General features: G+C 38.3%; 1 protein-coding gene across 1 annotated transcript; it reads left to right on the forward strand.

Moving 5' to 3' along the window:
• The first annotated feature begins 998 nt into the window (after positions 1 to 998).
• gaa2 (alpha glucosidase 2) lies at positions 999 to 18,255 on the forward strand. Its single transcript, XM_062435024.1, has 21 exons — positions 999 to 1,160; positions 3,048 to 3,206; positions 4,749 to 5,330; positions 6,405 to 6,550; positions 6,673 to 6,838; positions 7,562 to 7,658; positions 8,184 to 8,303; positions 9,271 to 9,389; positions 9,490 to 9,621; positions 9,712 to 9,822; positions 9,912 to 10,025; positions 10,467 to 10,551; positions 10,650 to 10,767; positions 11,152 to 11,285; positions 11,559 to 11,710; positions 11,858 to 12,006; positions 12,337 to 12,478; positions 12,578 to 12,676; positions 13,577 to 13,741; positions 14,392 to 14,538; positions 15,900 to 18,255. Exons 2-21 carry the CDS (start codon positions 3,114 to 3,116, stop codon positions 15,960 to 15,962), a joined length of 2,934 nt encoding a protein of 977 aa, XP_062291008.1. The 5' UTR covers positions 999 to 1,160; positions 3,048 to 3,113; the 3' UTR covers positions 15,963 to 18,255.
• Positions 18,256 to 24,681: the final 6,426 nt, after the last annotated feature.

Below are 24,681 nucleotides of genomic sequence, written 5' to 3' on the forward strand. Positions count from 1 at the left end.
CTGAAGACTAATTTTGCTTTGGGTGGGTTGCTGCATGCAGGAGTTATTGTAGGAGAAAAATCTCAGTTACTAAATTAAATTTTGAATAATTAGTTTTAAAAGTTTCAAAATATTCTCAGTGAATTTGACCTGATTTTGCTTGAGATTTAGCAAGAAATGCTTAGAAAATGTTTTAGTCTGCTGAATGTAAGATAGTTTCCTCCAGAAAAAAGAAATTTCACACATAATTGCTGAAATCTGCTGAAAGGTACATGCAAAATATAATAGAAACACACGATGGTCTAAAAAGTGTTGCAGATCAATTAAATTAACACTTTGTGTGGTGTTTGCCACACAAAACAGTACATTAAACAGCACTCATTTGAATTTGAAGGTGCTGATCATTAATTATTTAGTGTGGAATAAATATGTTTTATTAGTTTTTTCCTCATTTATTAATATTTAACATGTTTTTAAAAAAATATTTTGTAAATAAATCATGACGTGGGCTTACCAATTAAGCCCATGCCAGACTTTACTTTTTTCATAAAATATCTTTATTTTATATTCCAAAATCTACATGAACAAATGAATACATTTTTAAATGAGAGATAAATCTTGCTTTATAAGAAATGATCTCCTTTATAAATCATGTCAGTATCCATGAAAAGCACCTGAACTTAGATTTTGGTGCGTAATGGGTACACTTACCCTAACAGTTGAAAACATTCATTAGAAAATTAGAAAAGTCATCAAAAAGAAAAAAAGATACGATAGTTTGATTAAGTAATATAAATATTTACATCACTTTCTACATTTTAAATAGGTTAACTAGTAATCTGTAACCTATTACATGTCCAAAGTAACCTTCCTCACCCTGATAAGTTATCTTTATACAGCATAACACTATTGACATTTTGAGTTGAGTTCAGGGACCATGAGCTCGCTGCACGACTCATCATCAACAACAACAACAACGAAAAACGGAAGTAGTCGAAATTACGAGGTACAGTGAACGTGCCATGGAGATAAACACAGGAGCGGCGTGTGCAGCTGAAAGTCTCAACGCTATGAATCATTTAGCTAACTACAGACATAATTAGTGGACAGTGTTTTTCTCCGTATTGCTGCATTTCTTTTTTTTGGTCTCTTTTAATTTTAAACGCCGCTGATATTTACAGGTAAGAGCAGCTGACGTCATTGCCTTACAGTAGCTGCTGTTAGCTAAACTTTACCCCACTAATGCTGCTGCTACTCCACTGCTTGACCTCTCTGCCTCTCTGACCTTTATTTGATTTCTACATTGTTTATGAGCGGGTTGTAGCTTATTTATGAAGGGGGAGTCAACTGTCTCCATGGTGAACTTTGACATTTACATAATTTTGTGTGCATGGATGGCTAAAGTTAGCTTTCACCAGCTGATTATGTAAAGTTAAAGTGTGACTAGATGATTGGGTTCAAAGCAAATGTTGACTATTTTCAAGGACGTCTTTAAAATAAAAGTCTAATGACAGGTTTAAGTATAGTTGTTTTTGATCTGGACCTGGTTTAATGTGGTCTGGATGGGGGAAAAAGCAGTGAAATAGAGTAAAGGTTTCACAAATCAGAAACAGTCTCTGGAGTCTCCATGATAATCTAGTCCAGGTTTGACAGGTCTAAGTATGGTGGTTCATGATCTGGACCTGGTTTAATGTGGTCACCACTAATGTGGATGTTTACTGAAATTGTCCTCAGTAAAGGGTTTGAGATCATTAAGGAAAAAAAATTACAGTAAAAATGAATAAAACTCAGGATTATGATACCCTTTGACATCTCCTGTCATACTGGAGTATTAGTTTCTGAAGACTGTTTAATACTGAGCAGATAAGAACACAGCAAATAGAAGCAGATGTAGCAATAAAACTGAAAAGCAGTTCACCATGAGTAAGGACAATTAGGAAATCTTTCTGTAGCTGTAATCTTTCCTCCTGTTCATACTGAGCAGCAGAAGATTTCTTCATAGTGTATTTACAGTGTACAGTCATCTGTGTTTCGGTTTAATGGGTGACCGTGTTATCTGGTGACTTTAAGGAAAAGGTTCTCATAATTGTAGTTGAATCCTTTTAAAAATACATGTTCATCTATGCTTTAATATCTTAGTTATGCTCACCATGTAAATAAGTTGAACTGTGTTCAGTAGACTCATTCATCTCCATTGTAAATGTGAGAAAGTCACCAGATAACACGGTCACCAGGTAAACCGAAACACCGGCCACTTCATTAGTTATATCTGTGCAATTTAATTCAATACAACAACTCTACTATAAATTCTACATTTATGAAGTTTATACATTTTAAGTTTTTGTTAACATTGTAAAAAAAAAAAGTGATAATTGTACTTAATGTTTATTACTGAGGTATGAAGTGGTGGTGTTGTATTAGGGTGCATCATTTTGACTGGTGTTCCTAATATTTTGCCCTCCTAATGTATGCACAACCAACCATTATGACCTCAATAATAAACATAAACTAAAATGATCACCTTTTTGATGATGTCAGCAAAAAGTGAAAATATATAAGCTTCATAAACGTAGTGTTTAAAGCAGAGCTGTTGTATTGGATTGCATTTCATAGGTTTATCTCAAGCTAAAATGAAGCTTCAGTCGACCAAAAGAGTCAAATCAAGTAGATCACTTTGAATCTTACAGTAGTTTTTAGTGCCAGAGTTCCTGTTTTTTAACCTCAGCTCAACAGGGAAAAACAACACTTTAACTGTGGAAGATATCAACTGAATTTTTAGGATTTATTTTCTTAAAGTTCATCTATTCTTATTTTTGTTCACTTGTTTTCCCATGTTTAATGTAAAATAAAGGTTGAAATGGAAAAAAAAAATGAAATAACTGCACATCCATGGTCACATAATGTATTTAAAATAATGTAACAATCAGATTTTTAACATGCAGTTTTATTGAAAGCATCATTTTCACTTCAGCATTTCTTATACACACTTCTCCCATCAACTGTGCAAATGTCAGGAAATGACACAAATGCCACCGTGTTGGGCTGAACTTTGTCCCTCTCTGTCTCAGTGTTCGTCTCTTACGGGCACACGACCTACACGGTCTCTCACTTAGACCGACGCGCTCGCTGTCAGGATGGTGTCCTACAAGCGCCTGAACCCAGAAGATGTTCAGTTTTCCAGTGAAGTGTTATCAGAGGAGTCCCGTCCTGTCCAAGAGGAAATTTCAGTGAGTTTACATCAAATTATATCAAATATCTTTTAAACATATTGTTCTGTTAGTGAGTTTAAGTCTGTGCTCTTCAGATGTTTCTCAATCTGGATGCATTTGTCTCATTAATTGAATTGAATTTTTTCTTTTTGATTTATTTATTGTAGATTGAAAGTCTATTTTTGGTCTTGGAAACTGTAATTGGCAAAATAATCTCACTAGAAAGTCCGTACAGCTGGGGCAGGACCCTTTGGGAATCTCATGATTTTATTGAGTAGAAAAGGGCACAATATTTTTAGGTTCTTACTCCAGTACACTTTGTGCCAAACAACCACCAAATGTAATATGAGACATAACTGGCAGTGAAGATAAATAGTCTTGATTAAGGTCACTGTCAGCAGAGAGGAGTGGGTGAGAGTTTGCAGCTTTTAGTTTTTTTGCCATTTAAGTTTTTATTGAATTTTCATTAACAATACCTTCCAAGATTGCAGTGTTGGTAATACAGATGTTGGTTCTTGGTTCTGGTGTAGACACGGTGAGACATGGTGAAGAAGGATATTAAAACATCAGAAATAAGAATACAAATAAATCTGATTCACATATATGGAAGTGAGAAATTCAGTTCATAATCGTGAGAAAGCGAGTGTGTAATGTTTTCAGTCTCTGATACTCTGAACCCAGTTTTCATCAGTATTTGTCCAGAAGAGCTCTCAAAGGACTTTCCCATCGTCCATCATGTTCCTTTTCAGACTCAGCCTTTTTATTTTTAAGTTAACTGCATTAACTGGAAGCATCTTACAGTCTTCATGATGGTCTTGCAAAAACATAATTATTTAGTCATTAAATCCATAATATGCACAAACTCTTACTTTTTTTAGAGGATGATACGGTTGCTGCATTTCTCTTACAGCTGATTTCTGCCTTTTTTTTCTTCTTTTGTTCATATAAAAACATTTTTAGCGTTTGTGAACCAATTTAGAATCGTAGAAGATTAGAATTTTAATTTATTGGGAAATTATTCTTTTTTTTAACCCTTCCCCGCTCTTTAGTTGGTGTTCTGAGGGTTTTTCATACATGGGCAGTCCTTGAAGGGTTCAGAAAAATGGAAATTCGAATGTCTGCAATTTCATGATAATTAGATATTACTCCATCAGCTGAGGAAGACCGTGTGACACGACTAAAAGCTCAAGAACACTTACTAAATGGACCTTTTTGGGAGATTTTTTGGCTTCAAGTTCTTATATGGCTTGTGGATTGCTCTTGGATGCGACCTTTTTTTGATTCTTCAGTCAGTTTTGTTTATTGCTTTGATTTAAAGTCTAATGTTTAGATATTTTATGTTGCCTCATTGCTGCAAATATTCAACTAAACTGAAAAGTAGATTTTTAGACTCAATAAAGCTTTATTCATTAAAATACATCTTCCTTCATTGTAGCTTTGACGGATAACCTGATTAGAAAGAAATCAACATTTCACCATATTTTTTACAGTGTTGGGGACTAGTCTATTTCCTGTTGATGGATTTCTTTTCTGAGTCTTGTTTTCTTTCTGTGTCTCAAGGTGCCAGAGCCAGAAGAAGCCTCTCTGCTTCCACGAAGGCTGACATGCTCCGTCACCACGGGCGTCCTGGTGATCGGCTGCCTGCTGCTGATCCTCTGTGGAGGCTGGATCCTGGGCACCATGTTCTGGTTGCACAGTCCCTCCAAACAGCAGCCGCACAGACCCCCAGTGCCGGTCCCGGCTCCAGCACCGACACCGACACCAGTACAAACCGAAGTAAACGACACGGCGGCTGCCCTCCGCCGCGAGGCTTGCAGTTTAATCCCCGAGGCTTGGAGGTTTGACTGCTATCCCGAAAGAGGAGTCGTCGTTACCAAAGAGCTGTGTGAAGCGAGGAACTGTTGCTTCATCCCGGCCTCCGCTTCCTCCTCCTCCTCTGCCAGCCGTCCATCAAGGGGAAACGGTATCCCTTGGTGTTTCTATCCTCCCGATTTCCCTTCCTACTCGCTCAAGTCAATAGAAGACACATCGCTGGGACAGAAAGCTGAGCTTGTGAAGGAGGTGAAGACCTACTACCCAGGAGACATTCTTACTCTAGAGGTGGAGATACGTCATGAGACAGACTCTCGGCTACGTGTCAGAGTGAGTAAAGTACTCACATCAGCATCACATTCAGACAGATATACTATGATCGTCTCTGTTTTTTGGCATGAGAACTCTACATATTTGTGCAGATGACTTGTAACATATTAAAAATCTAACATCTAACATGTCTTTAAGGAACATCATACTGATAAATCATGAGAGTATGAGAGAAGGCGAATGTTTGATAATTTATACATTTTGCTTCCACTGAAAAGCTCTTCATTGTAAATAATAGCATTCCCTGTTAGGTGAAACTATTTTTGGAACTTTTTAAGGTAACCAAACTTCATATACTGTACAAATTGAGGGTAGGGGTGCACCATGAACCTTTTAAAACCATAAATAAGAAACCTTAAATGCAGTAAAGCTAACAGAAGCCAAGGAAATACATCAATCAAGCAAAAATAGCCCAAAACAAGTAGCATACCAATACTGTATAAACACACAGCTGAAGGAACATCATACTGATAAATCATGAGAGTTTTCATCAGAGTAGTTTCAGAGATGAAGAATGTTTGATAATTTATACGTTTTGCTTCCACTTAAAAGCTCTTCATTGTGAATAATAGCATTCCTTGTTAGGTGAAGCTATTTTTGGAGCTTTTTAAGGAAACCGAACTTCATACACTTTACAAATTGAGAGTGGGGGTGCACCATGAACCTTTTAAATCCTTAAATAAGAGACCTGAAATGCACTAAAGCTAACAGGGGAGTCAAGGAGACTTCAATCAAACTAAAATAGCCCAAAACAAGTAGCATACCAATACTGTATAAACACACAGCTGCATCATTACTTACTGAATGTTTGTTGGAGCATTTCATGGGCGTTAACGAGACTAACAAAGGTTGAGAAAAATCGAATCAAGACATTAAGCATGTGAGTAGATAACACAGGTCACATTCAGAGCTGTAATCATTGTGTGCTAAAACACAAACAAGATCTGTGCCAGTCTTTTGATTAAACTGTGTGATAGGTCAGTTGATTACATTTTAACAAACATACCACTGCAAACTTTCTGGTCTGTAACTTCATTACAAACTTTCCCCCCCTTGTGTCATTTCTTAATCTAGATTACTGACCCTTCGACTTCACGCTTTGAAGTTCCAATCTCCGTTCCCAACGTCACCGAGAAGGCTGAAAATCCAGACTACACTGTAGAGATTTCTAAGGAGCCGTTTGGTCTGGTTGTGAAGAGGACGTCTACAGGAGCCGTGCTGTAAGTTTAGACTCTAGTTGGCTACATGTGATTGGATTTAAGGGCAGGGTTATGGTCAGATATCGTACACTAGAAACTACAACTTGTACTATTATATTAAAACTCTGTCTGTCTCCTGTCAGTTTGAACACCACAGTGGCTCCTCTCTTCTACGCGGATCAGTTTCTCCAGTTGTCCACCTCCCTGCCCAGTCAGTTCATCTACGGCCTCGGAGAGCACCGCTCCACCTTTCTGCATGACGTCCACTGGAACACGCTCACCATGTGGGCCAGAGATGTGCCTCCAATGGTACTGAAAAAAATCCTGTCCATATTTACACAATGAGATTTTTGATAAATAATCATCAGTAATGTGGATATAATGACTAAGTGGATAAAGGCAGATAATAGAACAGCAACAAAATTAAATTTTTACTCAAATGTAGCCTTTAACCCTCCTGTTGTCCTCGAGTCAAGGAAGGAAGGAAGGGAGGAAGAGGGAAGGAAAGGAGGGAGGAAGGAAAGGAGGGAGGAAGAAGGAAGGAAAGAAGAAGGGAGGAAGGAAGAAGGAAGGAAAGAGGGAGGAAGGAAGGAAGGAAGGACGGAGGAAAGAAGGAAAGAAATAAGGAAGGTAAGAGGGAGGGAGGAAAGAAGGAAGGAGGGAGGGAGGGAGAAAGGGGGGAGGAAAGAATGAGAGAAGGAGGGAGGAAAGAAGGAAGGAGGGAGGGAGGGAGAAAGGGGGGAGGAAAGAAAGAGAGAAGGAGGGAGGAAGGAAGGAGGGAGGAAGGGAGGTAAAGAAGGAACAGTGAAGACAGACGGGGTAAATTTGACCCGGGAGGACGACACAAAGGTTAAAAGCAGGAAAAGACCACACTTATCTCATTTTACAATATTTAAAATCTAAGACAATATCTATAAAATATCACGATATCGATATAATATCGATTTATTGCCCAGTCCTAGTGTGCACTTCACTTTTTTGCACTTAGTATAAAAGAATGATAATGTCCTTGTGTTGCTCTTTGCCACGTAGGAGCAGACAAACCTGTACGGAGCGCATCCTTTCTACCTGGCAGTCGAGGACGGAGGGAACGCACACGGCTTCTTCCTGCTGAACAGCAATGCAATGGGTCAGTCTGCTGGTCACCCTGTAACTTTAACTTCAGGCTTCTCTACATGCAATGATACACATGATAGGTGGAATTGGGGCAAAGCAGCAACAACTGAGAAGTAGCTCATTCTTACAGTTTCACAACTATTCAGATGACGGTTAAGATATTAAGCGACTGAACAAAAACAGAAGTGGAGGACGGCGGTTCACATGATTCATTACTGTTGTGTCACAGCAGCGTGACTGCAGCGCCGTTAAGTCTGAACTTTCCTGTATTGTATAAAGAGGTAATTCAGAGGTCATGTCGTGTTTTCTAACAAAACTAAAAAGACTAAATTGTAACGCTATAATGCAGATCATTAGTCTTTCATTGTTTCCACCTGCTCCACACAGGAGCAACAATCACATTCTCATTATATTCTCGGGTTGTAGTTTTTCTTTCTTTGTTGCTTCAAGTGTTTCTCATTAGTCTTGATTGTAGTCTAGTAGGATTTTTTCTTCCTGTAATAAATTTTTCATCACTGTTTTTTTTCTGCTTCATCAGATGTGGCCCTTCAGCCCGCCCCGGCCCTCACCTGGCGCACTATTGGTGGAATCCTCGACTTTTACGTTTTCCTTGGTCCCGATCCTGCTTCAGTGATCGGACAGTACGTGGAAGTCATCGGTCAGTAACAGTTTGTTGTTATGTGTCTACTGCAGCTGCATGAGCATAAAACATTTTTACACAACATATATTTGTCTGACAGATTATAAAATCATTGTAGACTGTTTACTTAAAGAGATTTCAGTCACTCTAGATAGTCCTGTTCAACTGTTGCAACATTGCATCCTAAATAAAGCGACCATGAACTAACAAACCAGGGTAGATATAAACAGCAACATTGAAAACCTCACTCTGTAAAGGATAACATTGGTGCTATTCTTTATTTTTCTTATAGTCAACAAATCCCATGAAAAGAACACTGTAGTTTATTTTAGTTCAAGCCAACATACGCAATCCTCCCGCTGCAAAAACACTCTCTAGAGCACCAAATGTGCATTAATCCTCAGCTAAACCATGCACCAATTATTCATTTTTCAGCAACATTTCGTAAAACTACTGTAAAGTGCCCAACTGAGCCTTTAAAAAAATAAAAGATTATATTTGTTTTTAAAGGCATCTGCAGGAGAGACAGACAGACTGGCTTAGATAGGGTGGGAAATCACTAAAATATTGTTGGTTTTGGCCTTTTTATGAGATTTGTTGACATTAAGAAAAAAGTAGAATAATGTCAGCCTTGTCCTTCCCTCCTCCTCTTCTCCTTCTAAGCAGAGTTTATTCAACACCGCATTTGACTTAAATAGCCGTAATACCCACAACACCTTTTTATATAACTAAAGAAAACAGATTCTCTACTATATACAGAGGAGCTAATGTTATATTTAAGACTCTGGTCAGCCTGAATCTGTATGACGTATGGCAGCTTGACACAGAAACTGAGAAAAGTAGTAAAATACACTACAGACTAAAAGCCTGCTGGTTGGTATTTAAACATGTTTTTGATATTAATTTCTGTCCAGATTTGTAAGTTCTGTTACTTTCAGTTTTTTGCACTTTTCTTCTGATGATATCTCTTTCTGTCTTGTCACAGGCTACCCAGCGATGCCCATTTACTGGGCTTTAGGCTACCATCTCTGTCGGTGGGGTTTTAACTCAAGTGAATCCACCTGGGAGGTTGTTAAGAGCATGAGGAATTATGGGATACCCCAGGTAAACTCGAATTAGCAGAGCATTTAAACTCAGTTTTAATTTTTAATTTAAAGTTATGTTCTGTGATAATAATGTGTGTGTATTCTGTATTTGCTTGCAGGACGTCCAGTGGAACGATATCGACTACATGGAGCAATTTTTGGACTTCACTTATGACTCAACGAATTTTGCCACACTACCAGACATGGTCAAAGACTTGCACGCTCATGACCAGCGCTATGTGATGATCTTGGTACGAAGGAGTTTGCACTTGCATTGATGTGGACTGTTTCTGATTTTGCTTGTTTGTGTGTGTGTGTGACCGTTGTTTCTCACCCTGCAGGATCCAGGTATCAGTAGCACTCAGCCTGAGGGCTCGTACTGGCCCTATGATGAAGGACTGAGGAGAAACGTTTTTATTAAAGATGCTGATGGAAAAACACTTATTGGGAAGGTGAGATACAAGTCCCTCTACCACAGCAGCTGGTGACCCTGGACACATTTTTTACCGCTCTCAATCTGAATCTGAATTCTTTCTTCCAGGTGTGGCCGGGTCTCACAGCATATCCTGACTTCTCTGACGACATGGCCCACGAATGGTGGTACGACAACCTTCAGAGGTTCCATGAGAAGGTGCCGTTTGATGGATTGTGGATTGTAAGTATGGAAATAGGAGACGCTATTTAAAGGTGCAGTGTGTAGAATTTAGTGGTATAAATATGTTTTAATTAGTGTATAATCACCCGAAAGTAAGAATTGTTGTGTTTTCATTACTTTTTATAATGAGCCTTTTACTTACATACATCTACACAGGGGGCGCATTTTCTTCCACAGAGGCTGCAATTTTGTACCATCATGTTTCTACAGTGGCCCAGAATGGACAAACTAAACACTGGTTCTAGAGAGGGTCTTTTATGGTTTTCATAAGTTTTGCTTCTCACTTGGAAGAGGAGGGATATTCAGTTGGCTGCAATTGGCAACTTCGCCACTGGATGCCAATAAATCCTACACACTGGACCTTTTACATTTTAATGACATTGTTGTAGTGACTCACAATAATTCATATCTTTTCCCTGAACTTTGTCTCATTCGTTTTAGGACATGAACGAGCCATCAAATTTCTTAGATGGGTCCACAAACGGCTGTCCATCAAACAGTCTTGAAAATCCACCTTACACACCAGGTGGGAGACGTGAAGCTCAAACACACAACCACTACACAAACTCACAACTACAGACTACACATAACCCTCAATGTAACACTATGTCTTTTACCTTTTAGGTGTACTAGGAGGTTTGCTGAGAGCCAAAACTGTGTGTGCATCTGCACAGCAGAAGCAGTCCACACACTATAACATGCACAGCCTCTATGGACTCATGGAAGCGAAGGCCTCGGCAAGGTCAGGACCTTTAATGTGCACATGTGCAAAGAAATAAAATGCTGTAAGAATGTATTTATTAAGATTAAGAGTCTACAGCCATGCTAGCAGCTCTGGGGACGGTGAATGTTAGTAAAAGACAAATACATCTGATTGAGAAGAGCTGTGACACTATTAACACAGGACTTGGTAAAAGCTTCATGTAAAGACATGGTCTGCCCTTCCACCTCGAGGTGTAATTATCAGACTTTACAGCTTGAGCACTGGGTGTGGAAGTTAGTATGCAACCAGTAGTCGCTGAGATATTTCAGTCTGGATTGACCAACTTCTGCTAGCATGGCTTCAAAACTGAGGAATTTGTCTTTCTTCTCTCCTTATTCTTCTACTTTCTGTCCTCTTGTCCAGTGCTCTGAAGCGGATCGTGGCAAAGAGGCCTTTTGTAATCTCTCGCTCCACCTTCCCCAGTCAGGGGAAATACTCTGGTCACTGGCTGGGAGACAACAGGAGCCAGTGGAAAGACCTTTACACCTCTATAGCAGGTTAGCTCACACGCTGTAGATCACATAAAAATACAGCACAAGGGTTATAGTTGAGTCTAATATTAACATTTGAGTCCTTATTTGAATTAAGCCAACTAAATGGCTCCTTCACTTTCAGCGAAAAACGCTCTGATAAACCAACTACCCATCAAATGTCTGATAGACAGCAGAGTTAGTGATTAGCTGTTAAGGAAAATCAAAGCTGTCCTCAAAGCAAAACACCTCCTTTCCATATCCTCCAGACATCACCTACCTTTCTCTTCTCTTCTTCAGGTATCTTGACCTTTAACCTTCTGGGCATCCCGTTGGTGGGAGCAGATATTTGTGGCTTCAGTGAGGAGCCGCAGGAGGAACTCTGTGTCCGCTGGACGCAGGTTGGAGCTTTCTATCCATTCACACGCAACCACAACGCCATCGACATGAAGGTAAGAGTTAAACATTACTGCTGAGAAGCTGCTCAGACGACCAACAAAGCCCTAAAATAACAACTTATACCATGTTTGTATTTCTGTCGTCTCCTTTTCACAGTTTGTTTCTTAAACAGTCTTTTTTTTCTTTCTTCTAATTTTCAGTCTCAGGACCCAACAGCTTTCAGCCCCATGGCTCGTTTAGCCATGAAACAAGCTCTGCTGCTACGCTACTCTCTCTACCCGCTCCTCTACACGCTCTTCCATCATGCACATGCACACGGACACACTGTCGCACGGCCCCTCATGTTTGAGTAAGTGAACCATAAAAACATAGCTTTGTATCCCTCAAACGGAAATGATTTAATTATTTACACTGTATATTCATATGTGTATTATTAACATGATATCAATATTTCTTTCTTTAAATAGCATAAATACGCATATATTGTGACACCCCTAATGTGGTTATAAAATAAATATCTTTAGGTTTTGGACAACTGTAATAGATATTCTTTGCATTTTTTGACATTTAAAATGAATTCTTTTGATTTATCAAGAAAATAATTGAATAGATTAATTGATGATGAAAGTAATCTTTTGTCACAGTTCTAGTCTTTATGTGTCTTGTATGTACTTGACAGGTTTCCAAAAGATGTAAGAACTTATGGGATTGATAAACAATTCCTCTGGGGGAAGAGTTTACTGGTGACGCCGGTGCTGGATCCTGGAGTAGACTATGTGGAGGGTTACTTCCCAGCAGGTCTGTGGTACGACTACTACACGGTAAGACCCACACTCAGCATTCAGTACACATGTTATATATGTAATAAAATGCTGTAAACTGTGTTCTAATAAACCCACGCTGGTCCCTCTTTGATCCAGGGCGACTCTGTGAACAGTAAAGGTGAAGAGCTGCGACTCAACGCACCTCTAGACAAGATCAACCTGCATTTGCGTGAAGGATCTGTGATACCTACACAGGTAAATCAGTTCCATTTACATTGGTTAAGTATTCTGATAGATTTATAATTGTTTTACCAAACTTGACAAGAGACTAAAGTATTTGTGTCAGCTAATAAAACTGAGCATGTTTAGTTTGTCAAACAATCCCAAACACAAAGATGATAGTATTATGTATGACAAAGAAAAGTATTAAATTACCACACATGAGAGCCTGAAACCAGTAAATATTTGGCATTTTTAATTAAAAAATGACTAAAATGATTATTCAACCAGCAAAATTGTTCAAAATTAATTTTCTGTTGATTGACTGCTGCTCTATTCAAGATTATTTCTTTAATAGAAAGTAATTCAACTGAAAACTGTTCACACAAGTCTGCATTGACTTTGGTCGGAGGCAGAAATCTCAGAAGCAGATATCTAAAAATCTGTAAATTAATTTATTTTATTGTCATTGCATGTTCACATACAACACAATTTGCTGTTTCTCATTAAAAAAAAAAAACAGTTTCCATTCACTGAACACACACTCATATACACACACATACAGTAGAATAATTGTTAAATAAGGTGAAAAATGATAATAAAGTGCTGTAAAAAGGATAAAGTGCTTTAAAGGATAAAGCTACAGTGCTTATGCAGTTATTGCACATCAGTCCGTGGTGATGCAATTAAGATAAATGTGGTGGTAGTGGGGGAGGGAGGGAGGAGGATTGGGGGGGGGGTGAGAGTTCAGTTAATGGTACACATAAAACACATAAAAGCTCATTTCTCTGTATGGTTACTAACTCATAGAGATAAGTGGAAAATTGGTACTTTTGTATTTTGGGTGAACTGAGCCTTTTAAGCTGTTGTAAGTGAACTGGCTTGAACTTGTGAACACTTTCTAAATTTGTGATGTTTTGCCGTCCTCGCTCACAGGCGCCCAACCTGACCCTGTGGGTGAGCAGCGGTCAGCCTCTCCACCTCGTCTCTGCGCTGTCCGATGACGGCTCGGCCAGCGGAGATCTGTTCTGGGATGACGGAGAGAGCATCGACACCTACGAGAACGACCACTACACCTACATCATCTTTAACGTCTCTCAGGTGCTCACACTCGTCTGTCGTCTGTTCAGTTTCGTCCAGATTCGTCTTACTACTCACATTTCCAAGAAAACTTTTTGTTAACCCCCACAAACTGGGTCTGAAGTTGTTGGATTTAGTTGCTGATTATGTGTTTTTTATGAAGAGAGAGAAATATCTGGTCAGAAAGTAAAGTTGCCTCTCTTACTTAACCCTCAAACAGGCAGGAGTGTAAAATAAGATGTTAATTATTCTATTATTTACTTCAATGTTACTAGTTATCTCATTTGCACCTAAGTATACATTCCCACAAATAATTTAAACCCATAAAAAATGTATATACTGTATGTATGTATCTCCTGGTGCATGTTGCCTGTTTAAGGGTTAATCATTATATGCTTTGTCACAGCAATGCATTCTGATCTATTGAAGCCAGGTCTTATGTCAAATTTTGTTGGAAAATAGTGTCTTGAGAGAAGTTTCAGGTTTCAGATAATCAAAAGTCTTTCAAATAGAGTTGTTGCTGCAAAACTATTAACATTACATCATGCAGCTTTGGCCTCCAGGAGTCAGAAATGACCTAATGAACCCTGACTTTAATATTTAATGTCGAGCCACTTTTCATTAAAACACGTCTCCCTATCTTACACCCGTCCGTCTGCTTATTATTACAGAACGTAATGACGTCACAGGTGCTCCACAACAATGTGGAGGCCACGTACATCACGGTGGAGTCAGCGTCTTTCTACGGTGTGAAGCAGCAGCCGAGCAGAGTGCTGGTGAACTCCCAGGATGCATCGTTCACCTACAGAATGAACCAGGTGAGGCGAGGGTCAAAGGTCGGGCTTGTTATCAACGCTTAATCGCTCAGGCTCGATAAAAGTCTTGCACCTAGTAAAACGTAAAAGATAAAAAGATAATGTTTTAGCTTAGTTTAATTTTTACATATTAACTTGGAAAGAAGAAAAAGAATCCACCCACTCGTCGCTTTATTGACGACATTTCTGTCCTCAGAACAAAATTCATAGAGACAAACTTCAGGGAAAAAGTTGCTCAGAGGACACCAGCAACATTTCACAGTATGCATATAAATGAAGATTAATGAGCTCTTTACATGTAAACAGACATTATAATGAGCTCTTCCATTGTACAAAAACATAGTACATTCACAAATACAATAGAAACTGTGTTCACATCAAACAATAAGGTCATTTAGGAACTTTTTTCTTTTTTAAAAATATTACACAATGCAGTCTATAGTCTTCAGTCTAACAATGGAAGAAAGCCTAGTAACATCTATACATATATTAAACACACACACACACACACACAGCAAGACAAATATATCTTAGCAAGAAGATGAATTAATATTGGAAGCATAAAACTTTTTTTAGATTCTTGGGACTTCATTGTGTATTTTATTATATTAATTATTAATTACATTCATTGTATTTGTGTCACTCAGGGACAGCAGATATAAATGATCTTGCTAGTAACTGAACAATACATCTCTTTGTATGAGATTCATGTATTTTTTTCTACATGGACCCCAACAAATATATTTAACCCTCACATACTATTCATATTCTGACTCATAATTAGTCTCTACATCAATTCATATTCATAAATTTCCCCATCAGTCATTAATACATGTTTGATTAATCTTATGTTAAAAGAAAAAAGACATTCACAATCACTATTTTATGGTCCTGGAGAACATTTTATAGAATATGAAGATACAACATGTTTAAAAGCTGATTTTTGGATTTAAAAATGTGCATATATAAAAATAAAGATGCATTTTATTTCCATGTTTGTAAACTGTGGGTCATATTAAGAAAAGTCAGGCTTAAAGAAAAGTGTTTCGGGTATTTTTACAGCTCTTAAATGTAAAAATGGGTCAAATTTGACTCTGAACAGTATGTAAGGGTTAATAAACTAAAATATTAATATGTGTGGGCTCCGTTTGTGAGCTCCAGGCTGAAGTTGGTCGACCGGTGCACACAGAGGGACATGGAGTGATGTCTCTATGCAGCTGGGCGAGTTTCAGAGTTCAAATTACAAGCAGACCCAGTTTGACTGATTTACGAGCGTGTTGATAAAGTTGGCTTTTAGTTTAAAGACTAGAGTAAATTCTTGATGCTGAAAATGATCTTTTTATTTTTCTTTCCTGTCTCTGCAGGTGTTGACAGTGGCAGATTTGGGCCTGAACCTCAGTCGGAACTTCACCATCAGCTGGATGTGAAGAAAAAAAAATCAGATTTTATTTGAAATATTAGTTTTATGTGTTGATGGTTATTGAGACTGACACACAGTGGAGTCTGGAAGTATTAGAGCAGTGATGTTTTTCACTATTTTGGCTCTCTACTCTACACTGGGTAATAACAGGAACTATAACTGAGCTTAAAGTGGAAGTTCACGTCCATATCTGGTTAACAGCACTTTAAACTTTATTGTTATTGTTTCATTTCATAAACACTGTGCTGGAGTACAGAGCCAACACAAAACTGCCCATCAGTGAGCAAAGATGAGCAGGTAAAACAAAGTGGAGGCGCTCAGGAGTGAGTGAGGTCATGATTGTGTTCATATTATTTATCGGGCATCTCAGAGAGGCTTTGCACACTTTTATTTTTTTTTAATGGACAAAAGCATTTCTGTGTGCAAAAAGCAACAAAACACAATCACTGACCCACAAAAGCGCCGACACTGCTTTTCATATCCATGTGGATGTGTCATCATTGATAAATTATAACCAAACCATCACATAATTTAAAACAAAACAGCTTGGCTTGGTCTTGGTACTTTTTATGAGTTCTGATCCGTAAATCAAATCTGTATTTTATTTTATTTTGAATTTATCATCAGCAGAAGGATGAAGTGCAATGAATTACAGAGAGGATAATCTACCTTCCTGCAAATGTGATGAGGGTCTTATAATAGTCCATGATGTAATATATTGTTAATGCTTGAATGCAGTCGACGGCCTATTTTTGCACTAATTAGTACTGCAGTATTGCATAGGTAGATACAGGTGCCTTATGATTCCTGTTTCTGTGTTTTTGAGCGTCTCTGGGTTTGTTCCAGATGATTTTTTTTTCTCCAGCTTTATATTTTAAATGTGTTTGCAACGCTAAAAAGACCATAGTACTGATGTGCTACAGGACAGCTTTAACCTTTGTGTCGTCCTCCCGGGTCAAATTGACCCCGTCTGTTTTGACTGTTCCTTCTTTCCTCCCTTCCTTCCTTCCTTCCTCCCTCATTCTCTCTTTCTTTCCTCCCTTCCTTCCTTCCGTCTGTCCTTCCTCCCTCCCTCCTTCTGTCCTTCCTTCCTCCCTTCCTCTTTTCCTTTCTCCCTCCCTCTCTCCTTCCTTCTTTCCTCCCTTTCTTCCTTCCCTCCTTTCCTTCCTTCTTCCTCCCTTCCTTCTTCCCTCCTTTCCTTCCTTCTTACTCCCTCCTTTCCTTCCTTCTTCCTCCCTTGCATCCTTCCTTCCTCCCTCCCCTTTCTTCCTTTCCTTCCTTCTTCCTGCCTTCCTTCCTCCCTCCTTTCCTTCCTTCTTCCTCCCTTTCATCCTTCCTTCCTCCCTCCCTCCCTTCCTTTCTTCTTTCCCTCCTTGAGTCAAGGACAACAGGAGGGTTAAATGGAAAATGGACATCAGAGCAGCCGTGAAGAGTTCTGTAAAAAAAAAAAAAAAAAAACTACTGTGAATTTTCTCAGCACTGATTTTTCTGACGGAGTTTAAAAACTGAAGCCGGGTGAATTTCTTGAGGTAGTTTAGTTTCAAGTTTTCAAGATTGATTCTGCATGAATCTGACCGCGATGCTGTGGACATCTGATAGTTTCTGATAATTTATAAAGGCTTTCTCACAACACACCAGTACGAGTACGAACATGTTGCCAGCCAATCTGTCAACTTTGAAATATGCACGCAGTTGCTATTTTAGCTCTACCCTCTTTCATATTAATAAGGTGGACGTAATATTAGAAATACCTCTAAGTGTAATGCAGTAGAATTCAACAGCACCACAGCAGTTTGCAGTATTTGATCATAAAGCTGAGAGTATTCGTTTTTATGTGATTGTGAAGATTTAATTATATATGAGCAATATGAGAATTGTTATTTTTTCAGCACGCGTTACCAAAAATGATGATTGACAACTTTTGGCGTGACAACAGGTTGAAGAAAATGTTAAAAAAATTAAAGCCAAACACAACTTTAAGCTATGTTTTATTTTTAATTGCAGATGTATAAAAATCATTTTCTACTTATTTGAGCTCTGCTGTGGTCAACAGATCATATTTTTTGAATAAATTATATTTTGATGGATCTTGAACCTGAAATGTTGGCGCTCTCGAGCCACTAGAGGACACAATTCCTCAGCGCTGGGATGATTGTTGGTGTCCTTTCTCCTCACAGATACTCATTTCCCTCATGAGAACCAAGGATTTGATTTCAGATGTGTTTGTCAGCCTTAATTACTGAGAGTAAATTAAAGATGATGTTTTTGGTTTGAACCACAGGAGCAGAATGTTTTTTGGGGATAAAACTGAATGTCATGTTTTTTTCTCCCTTCCTCTACCATTCTGCACGAGACTTAAACTGTTTAACTGTAATATCTAAATATGGCTGTCTTGTCTTTTAACACCAACTAATGTAGAATAAATTACAACCCATGTGGACTGGCAAACTGTGTTAATGTTTACCTCATATGTTTGATATGGTTGCTATTGGAGCCATTATCAAGGTGGAAATCCTGTTTCTGCTCAAATTGACTACCTACCCTTTGTCTCTAAGATAATAATGTTATCACCTTTTATGGTCTCACTTCCTGCTTTAATGCTTGTTTTTCCATTTTTAGAGCACAACACTGTCAAACTCAGCATAAACAGTAAAGAAAAAGGGGAAAAACATCCTCTCAACAACAGACACATCCATCAGACATTTCACATCATTTAGAGGCAGTTATGAAAACACCACATAGTTAGGCTTTATTATCGCACATACTTCATATAAAAGTTCTAGTTAAGAATAGCTCATGCTCATATTTACATATTTTAGAGAAGGTTTTCACATTTTGTTCAGATTAACAGTCTTGGAGTGAAAAGTCAGGAAGTCCAGTGGAATATGCTCAATTTTTATCTTATGCAAGCCAGAGTTTGTTCTAGTCCTGCAGGAAATCTACTGAAGCAATATAATTTTTCTTTGCACAAAATGTCAAAACCTTTTTTTTTTTGTATGGTCATTAGAAATATACACTTCAGGAAGACTGAGGAGTAGAAATAGAGAGTCAAATTTAAGCTCAGTTCTCCAATGCTTCCCTTTAATCAGCTCTCCATCCTCCGCAGACTCTGTGTGTGTTTATGTTGTTAAGCAGGAACCTCAGTCGCCCCCCCTTTTTTCTGTCTTCTTATAAACCCAGCTGCTTCTGTAGATAGAAGAGTTTCAGGATGTCAGTAATTAAGATATCTCGGGACAAAAAGTTTGTCTTATTATATGTATAATAAACTGTTATCGCCATAGAAACATACTAGGAAATAAACTGTGTAGGAAGCAGTGACACCGAGCCAAAGAGTTGACTGGATCTCATGAGTCATGACACTTAACAAGTATTCGACTGTCCTTTAAACACACACACACAGACACACACACACACACACACACACACACACACACACACACACACACACACACACACACACACACACACACACACACACACACACACACACACACAGAGAGAGAGAGAGAGAAATGCACACAGGCACAGGCAGCAGAAAGTGAAAGCAAATAACTTGTCCCATATTCCCCCTCTGAGATAGCGGGGGCTGAGTTATCCTCCACCACTGATAAGCTAGATTCGGGATAGACATGTTTTTATTGGCTCTGTGCAAACGTTCACAGGCTAACTGTTTCCAGATGGCAGTTTGTGGAGGGCATATATATCATTCAACAGAGGGGGGGGAGGTGGAGGAGGAGAGAGCAGAAAGAGGCACAGAGAGAGAAAGAAAGAGAGAGAGAGCAGCGGGGGTCTGTCAAAAGCATTCTGCTCTACTGACGAGGGCATTTCCTGTCTGGATTTGGGAGGATTAAGTATTTGTGCGTGGGGGGGGGGGAGTGGGGGGTATTTGTGGGGTCGGCATGTGGAGTGGAGAGAGAGGGACAAAGTACAGTCCTTTCTTTTTTTTTGGAGGGGTGGATTCTGTGCATGTTGGATTTGCATAACCATCTTTGTTATGCTAGTTTAGGAAAAACTGAACACAGCTGAGAAAAACCAATATTGTGAAATAGTGTTTAAGTCATTGGTTTTTGTCATGTTGAGTCACATTCCTGTGAAAATGTTAAATATTCTTCTCAAAGTTTGCTCAACTTAATTTAACAGTGAGAATAGCTTTGGGTTATTTTTGACAGTATGTAATCTAGCATTTAGGGGGTCATAAAAAAAAGAAGCTAAAAACAGCTTCCTTGTCTTTTTTCTTTTCTTTTCACACTGAAGCGTTGGAGTTAGAGGTCTGGGATTCGACAAAAGGAGCATAGCAACCCGCACTGCAGCTCTTGTTGTGCTGCACTGCTTCCTTTCAGTCTATCAAAAGCACCAGTTTTGTAAAGTGAGGTCATTATTTGGCAAGTTTTGGCAAGATTTAGATTTAGATGAACATTTAAGGAAGAAAAACTGCACATATTAAAAGCATATTGGTGAGTTAACATAAAGGGGGTTAAAAAAAAGCAACATTTCTGTATTAATCCACCAAAAATCCTCCTGTTGTTTCTTGTTATAAACAGGGTCACTGAACCACGGCTAAAAATGCGAGTTCTTGTTAAATGTTGCAACTTCTTGAGTGAAAGCATTTGGCTGCACTTTGAAATAAAGCAGGATCTTGCAACCATTATTTTTTAGAAGTTTCAATAAGTCTGTGCACCTTTAGTCTTCCTTATAGGTGCGGCGAGGTGTGTCGCTCCATGATATGACCACCAAAGTCAAACATTTACTTTATCAGATCTAGATTTCAGCTCTTTACTTTTCCTTTCTGTTTGCTCTCTTCTATTTCATTACCGTTTCAGTCGACATGATGTTTATCCAAACTGTGTATCTGTATGTTTCTGATCTGTAAACAAACAACTCAAATTATTGTCTGTTTATCACAGAAACAAAATTAGGGTTTGGAAAGTCCAGTAAATATTATTCCCCTTGGTCCGCAGCTTTGATTCATCATGGACGGCTGACATTATGTCTATTCGTCTGTTCCAACAATAACTTCAGTATCTAGCAGACAAGCGGCAGCTGGACGTGAATAAACTGATTTCCATAGTTTAAATATAGAAAAAACTTATTTGACCCCCTGACATAAAGAGGAAACTGATGATTCAACTGATGAAAATGTCACTGTTACATCACAAGAATACATGCTAACATCCACGCAGCGGACACCAACTATGAATGATGCTATCATGCTAAACTAAAAGAAAACACCCAGGAAGTAGATACTTTACTCTACTCCACCAGAGCTCTGCAATCCTCCAATAACTGAAAATGTTTAGAAAGTTTTAGTTTGCACTTGAATCCAGATCTGCTTTAGCATTCGATTCATTTGTGAATTTAAAGGTGGAATATTTGATGTTTTTTAACCCTTACAGACTGTTCAGGGGCAAATTTGAGCCGTTTTTACATCTGAGAGAGCTAAAAAATTAGCTTGAAATTAGATGACTTTCCCTAATGTGACCCAGAATATACAAAGAAGGAAATATTTCAACTTTTTAAAATAATTTTTTGTAGCATGTTTGACCCATTTATCAAAAAAATTCAAATATCATCATTCAAAATGTGTTCATTCTTCTCATTTAATATAATTTGTTGAAATTGGACCATAGTATAGTGTTTTTTATGTAGTTTTAAACACTCTCTGCTCTCTGAAAGCTTCATCAAGGATTAATCATGTTTGTTTATGACTGATGAGGTCTTTATGAATGACTTGTGGTTCAAAAGTTTAGTATAAAGATTAATTATGAGGAAATGTGACGGGTCAGAATATGAACAGCACTGTATGTGAGGGTTAATAATAGATACTAGTAATGGGTCTCATGGATGTGTGTCATTAAAGTGATTTGAAGTGACAAAGCCAGAAGTAATTTAATAGTATGTTTATTATTTTTTGGTTTGTTTTTTTAGTGATAAGAATAGTAATACCACAACTCTATTTCCTCTCAGCTATATGAAGCGTTTTACTGTCTTTCATCTCATTGTTTTGATTCTTACAATGAGCTCGTAACATTTTGGCTCACTCTCTCACGGCTCTGAGCTGGCTGGTTTCAGAGAAAAGGCCCAGATAAACTGACTGCCAGGCACTAAACAGACTGACATTTGGAGTCATGACAGAAACTCAACTCCAAATGAAAGCTAATTTTGCTGAGAGTGTGGAAAGGCAGCTGTTTATTAACACTATTGATGTATAAATCTTTACAAGATGACAATATGCTATCTACTGCCCAGAAGTGGTCAAAAAAATAATAAAAAAGCTGTTTTAAATAGTAACTCAACATCACTCACATTCATTCTAAAGCTGCTATAATCATTATTGATATACACTCTTAATCAAATGACAAAGTGTGACATCAGCGATGTTGCTCTTAGTGATGAACCCACAGATAATTATGAGCGACTCTGCAGCTCTGCTCGGCTTTATAGCGAGCTTCAGCTCACTGTATTACTGTCTGGCTGTGACTTTACTGTTTTGGTTCACTCAGGCAGCTGTTTTTGAGAGAAAAACCAACAGTACTCTACATGCTCAGCACCAAACAGCAAACACACACAGTTAGCAACTAGCTGGTGAACATAATGGAGTCTTTAGAAGCTATGGAGCCAAATATTTCCCTCAGGAATTGATAGAAACGCAAAATCGGAGCTAAAAGAGAGAGGATTTTGGACTTAAACAAGACTACAAATAAATCATGATGTTGCTCCCTAATTACTGGATGTGTATATAAGAAACTGTTTGCTAACAAGTTCAACATATTAACTTAAAGGATGACGATATGTATTGTTCACGACTCGTGTTTTCTGCCCCCAAGTGGCCAAAAAAAATCACTTAATGCAGGTTTAAAGTGTGCAGAGATGTGTTCATTTAAATAGATCATGTTGATGTAACGTCACTTAAAGGCAAAATGTCATGAAATTTGCAGGATTTCTTGGAACTGACATGTATACGTGTTGTAATTTGGTTGCAATAGCATAGTTAGCTTAACCCATTTAAGAATGATGTAAAATATGCCACACCTACAAGAATCTGTATATGTATGTATAACATCAACATCAAAAGACAAATGAAAAGCTTTTCAGGAGGTTTTGAAACATGTATCCAATTTGGTGTAAATCAGGTCAAGATCGGAGGATGAATGGTGTTAAAAGTGCGCCTACATGATGGCTCTCTCAGCACCGTAGGGTATAATTTGTTCATTTGTTCCTTTCCATAACTTTCCACCTCATTGCACTGAAATCTGCAGATTATCCTGCAAACAAACTTGACACCACAGTGAAGAAGAAGCAAAGTATTTACTGTACCGGTCTGAATAAGCCGTACAAAGCTCCTCTCCGCTGTCAGACTAATGCTTTATGTAACACTAAATGCGTGCAGGTGTCAGGTAACTTAGTGAAAAGACTTCAACCGCTTCCTTCAACACGCCCAGCTGACAGGACAGGACAGGACCGGCTGGCTCACACAAGCAACAACCACACCTGGTTAACTGGTTTCACTATTTAAGCCTCCATTTACTTAAATAGCCACACAGTACAATCCTTAAATAAGTATTACATGGCGCTATAATAACACAGCAAATAGATATATATAGATGTATAGTATAATGACTTAGCAGAGTCTTTGAGTCAAGTGCTGCAGGTCAGAAAAAACAGGATTTTCCTCTGGTGTCGAGTTGCACTTTAAAGTAAGTAAAACGTGCACTAAGTTACGCAGTTTAAATGCATCATGTTGCTGTTGCTTCACCTACAGACGTGAAATTATGAGGAATTGTTGAGGATTGCTTGAGGATGTGTTGTTTGAATTAAGTTGCAATTGCTCAAGTACATATTTCCACATCCTCAGGTTTGTTTTGGGGTTTTTTAAACATGTGCATTCCTCAATTACACGTAGGAAGTCTTTAAAAAAGCTGATTTATATAGTCAAGATGTCTAAATTCAATGTGTTTTGGGTTTTGGGGTTAAATTAAAATATGAATTAGACATCTGGAAGTGCTACGAATGATCTGAAACAGCATTTAGACGTATATTTTGGACATAAAATGTACAGAAAATATATCTTGTCAGTTAAATTAGTAAATATAGGCCTGATATGATAAAACATTTACTGACTTTTATGGTGACGGCACAAAAAAAAAAAGGTTATAAGGGTGTAGCGTTTGGACTCTTATCTCTAAAACCGATATAACATTTATGGCTCAGTGTGCATGTTGGCTCTTGTGACACACAGGTACAAACACTTTCACTTTTTTTTTTTTGGAGACAGTACTTACATTCATTACCTGGAGACTTAAGTATAAACTTTAACCACTCACCCAAACTTTTGTCCTCAAGTTCAACAAGCTGTCTCCAATTAACCAGTCTTAAGTGAGAATTTTGTCCTGGCTTAGTCACTAACACACACATAAACACAAGTTTGTCTTTGTATCCTTGTGAGGACACTCAATGAATAATGCATTACCCAACCCCCATAACCAAAAACTCTAATCTTAACCTTTAAACTAAGTCTTAAACCTTAAAATTCATCATTGAAGTTGCGAGAACTGGTTAAAATGTTCTCATAATGCTGGTTTGCAGCTGAAATTGGTTCTCTCAGGGATATAAGGACATGCCCACACACACACCAACACACACGCAGAGAGAAAACACACAAAGGAGGTCTGAACTCCACCCATCACGCGTCAGTATCGACCTTTCTCAGCAGGTGTCACATCTAGTTT

The sequence above is a fragment of the Scomber scombrus genome, chromosome 2 (assembly GCF_963691925.1).
Source record: "Scomber scombrus chromosome 2, fScoSco1.1, whole genome shotgun sequence".
Taxonomy (NCBI): domain Eukaryota; kingdom Metazoa; phylum Chordata; class Actinopteri; order Scombriformes; family Scombridae; genus Scomber; species Scomber scombrus.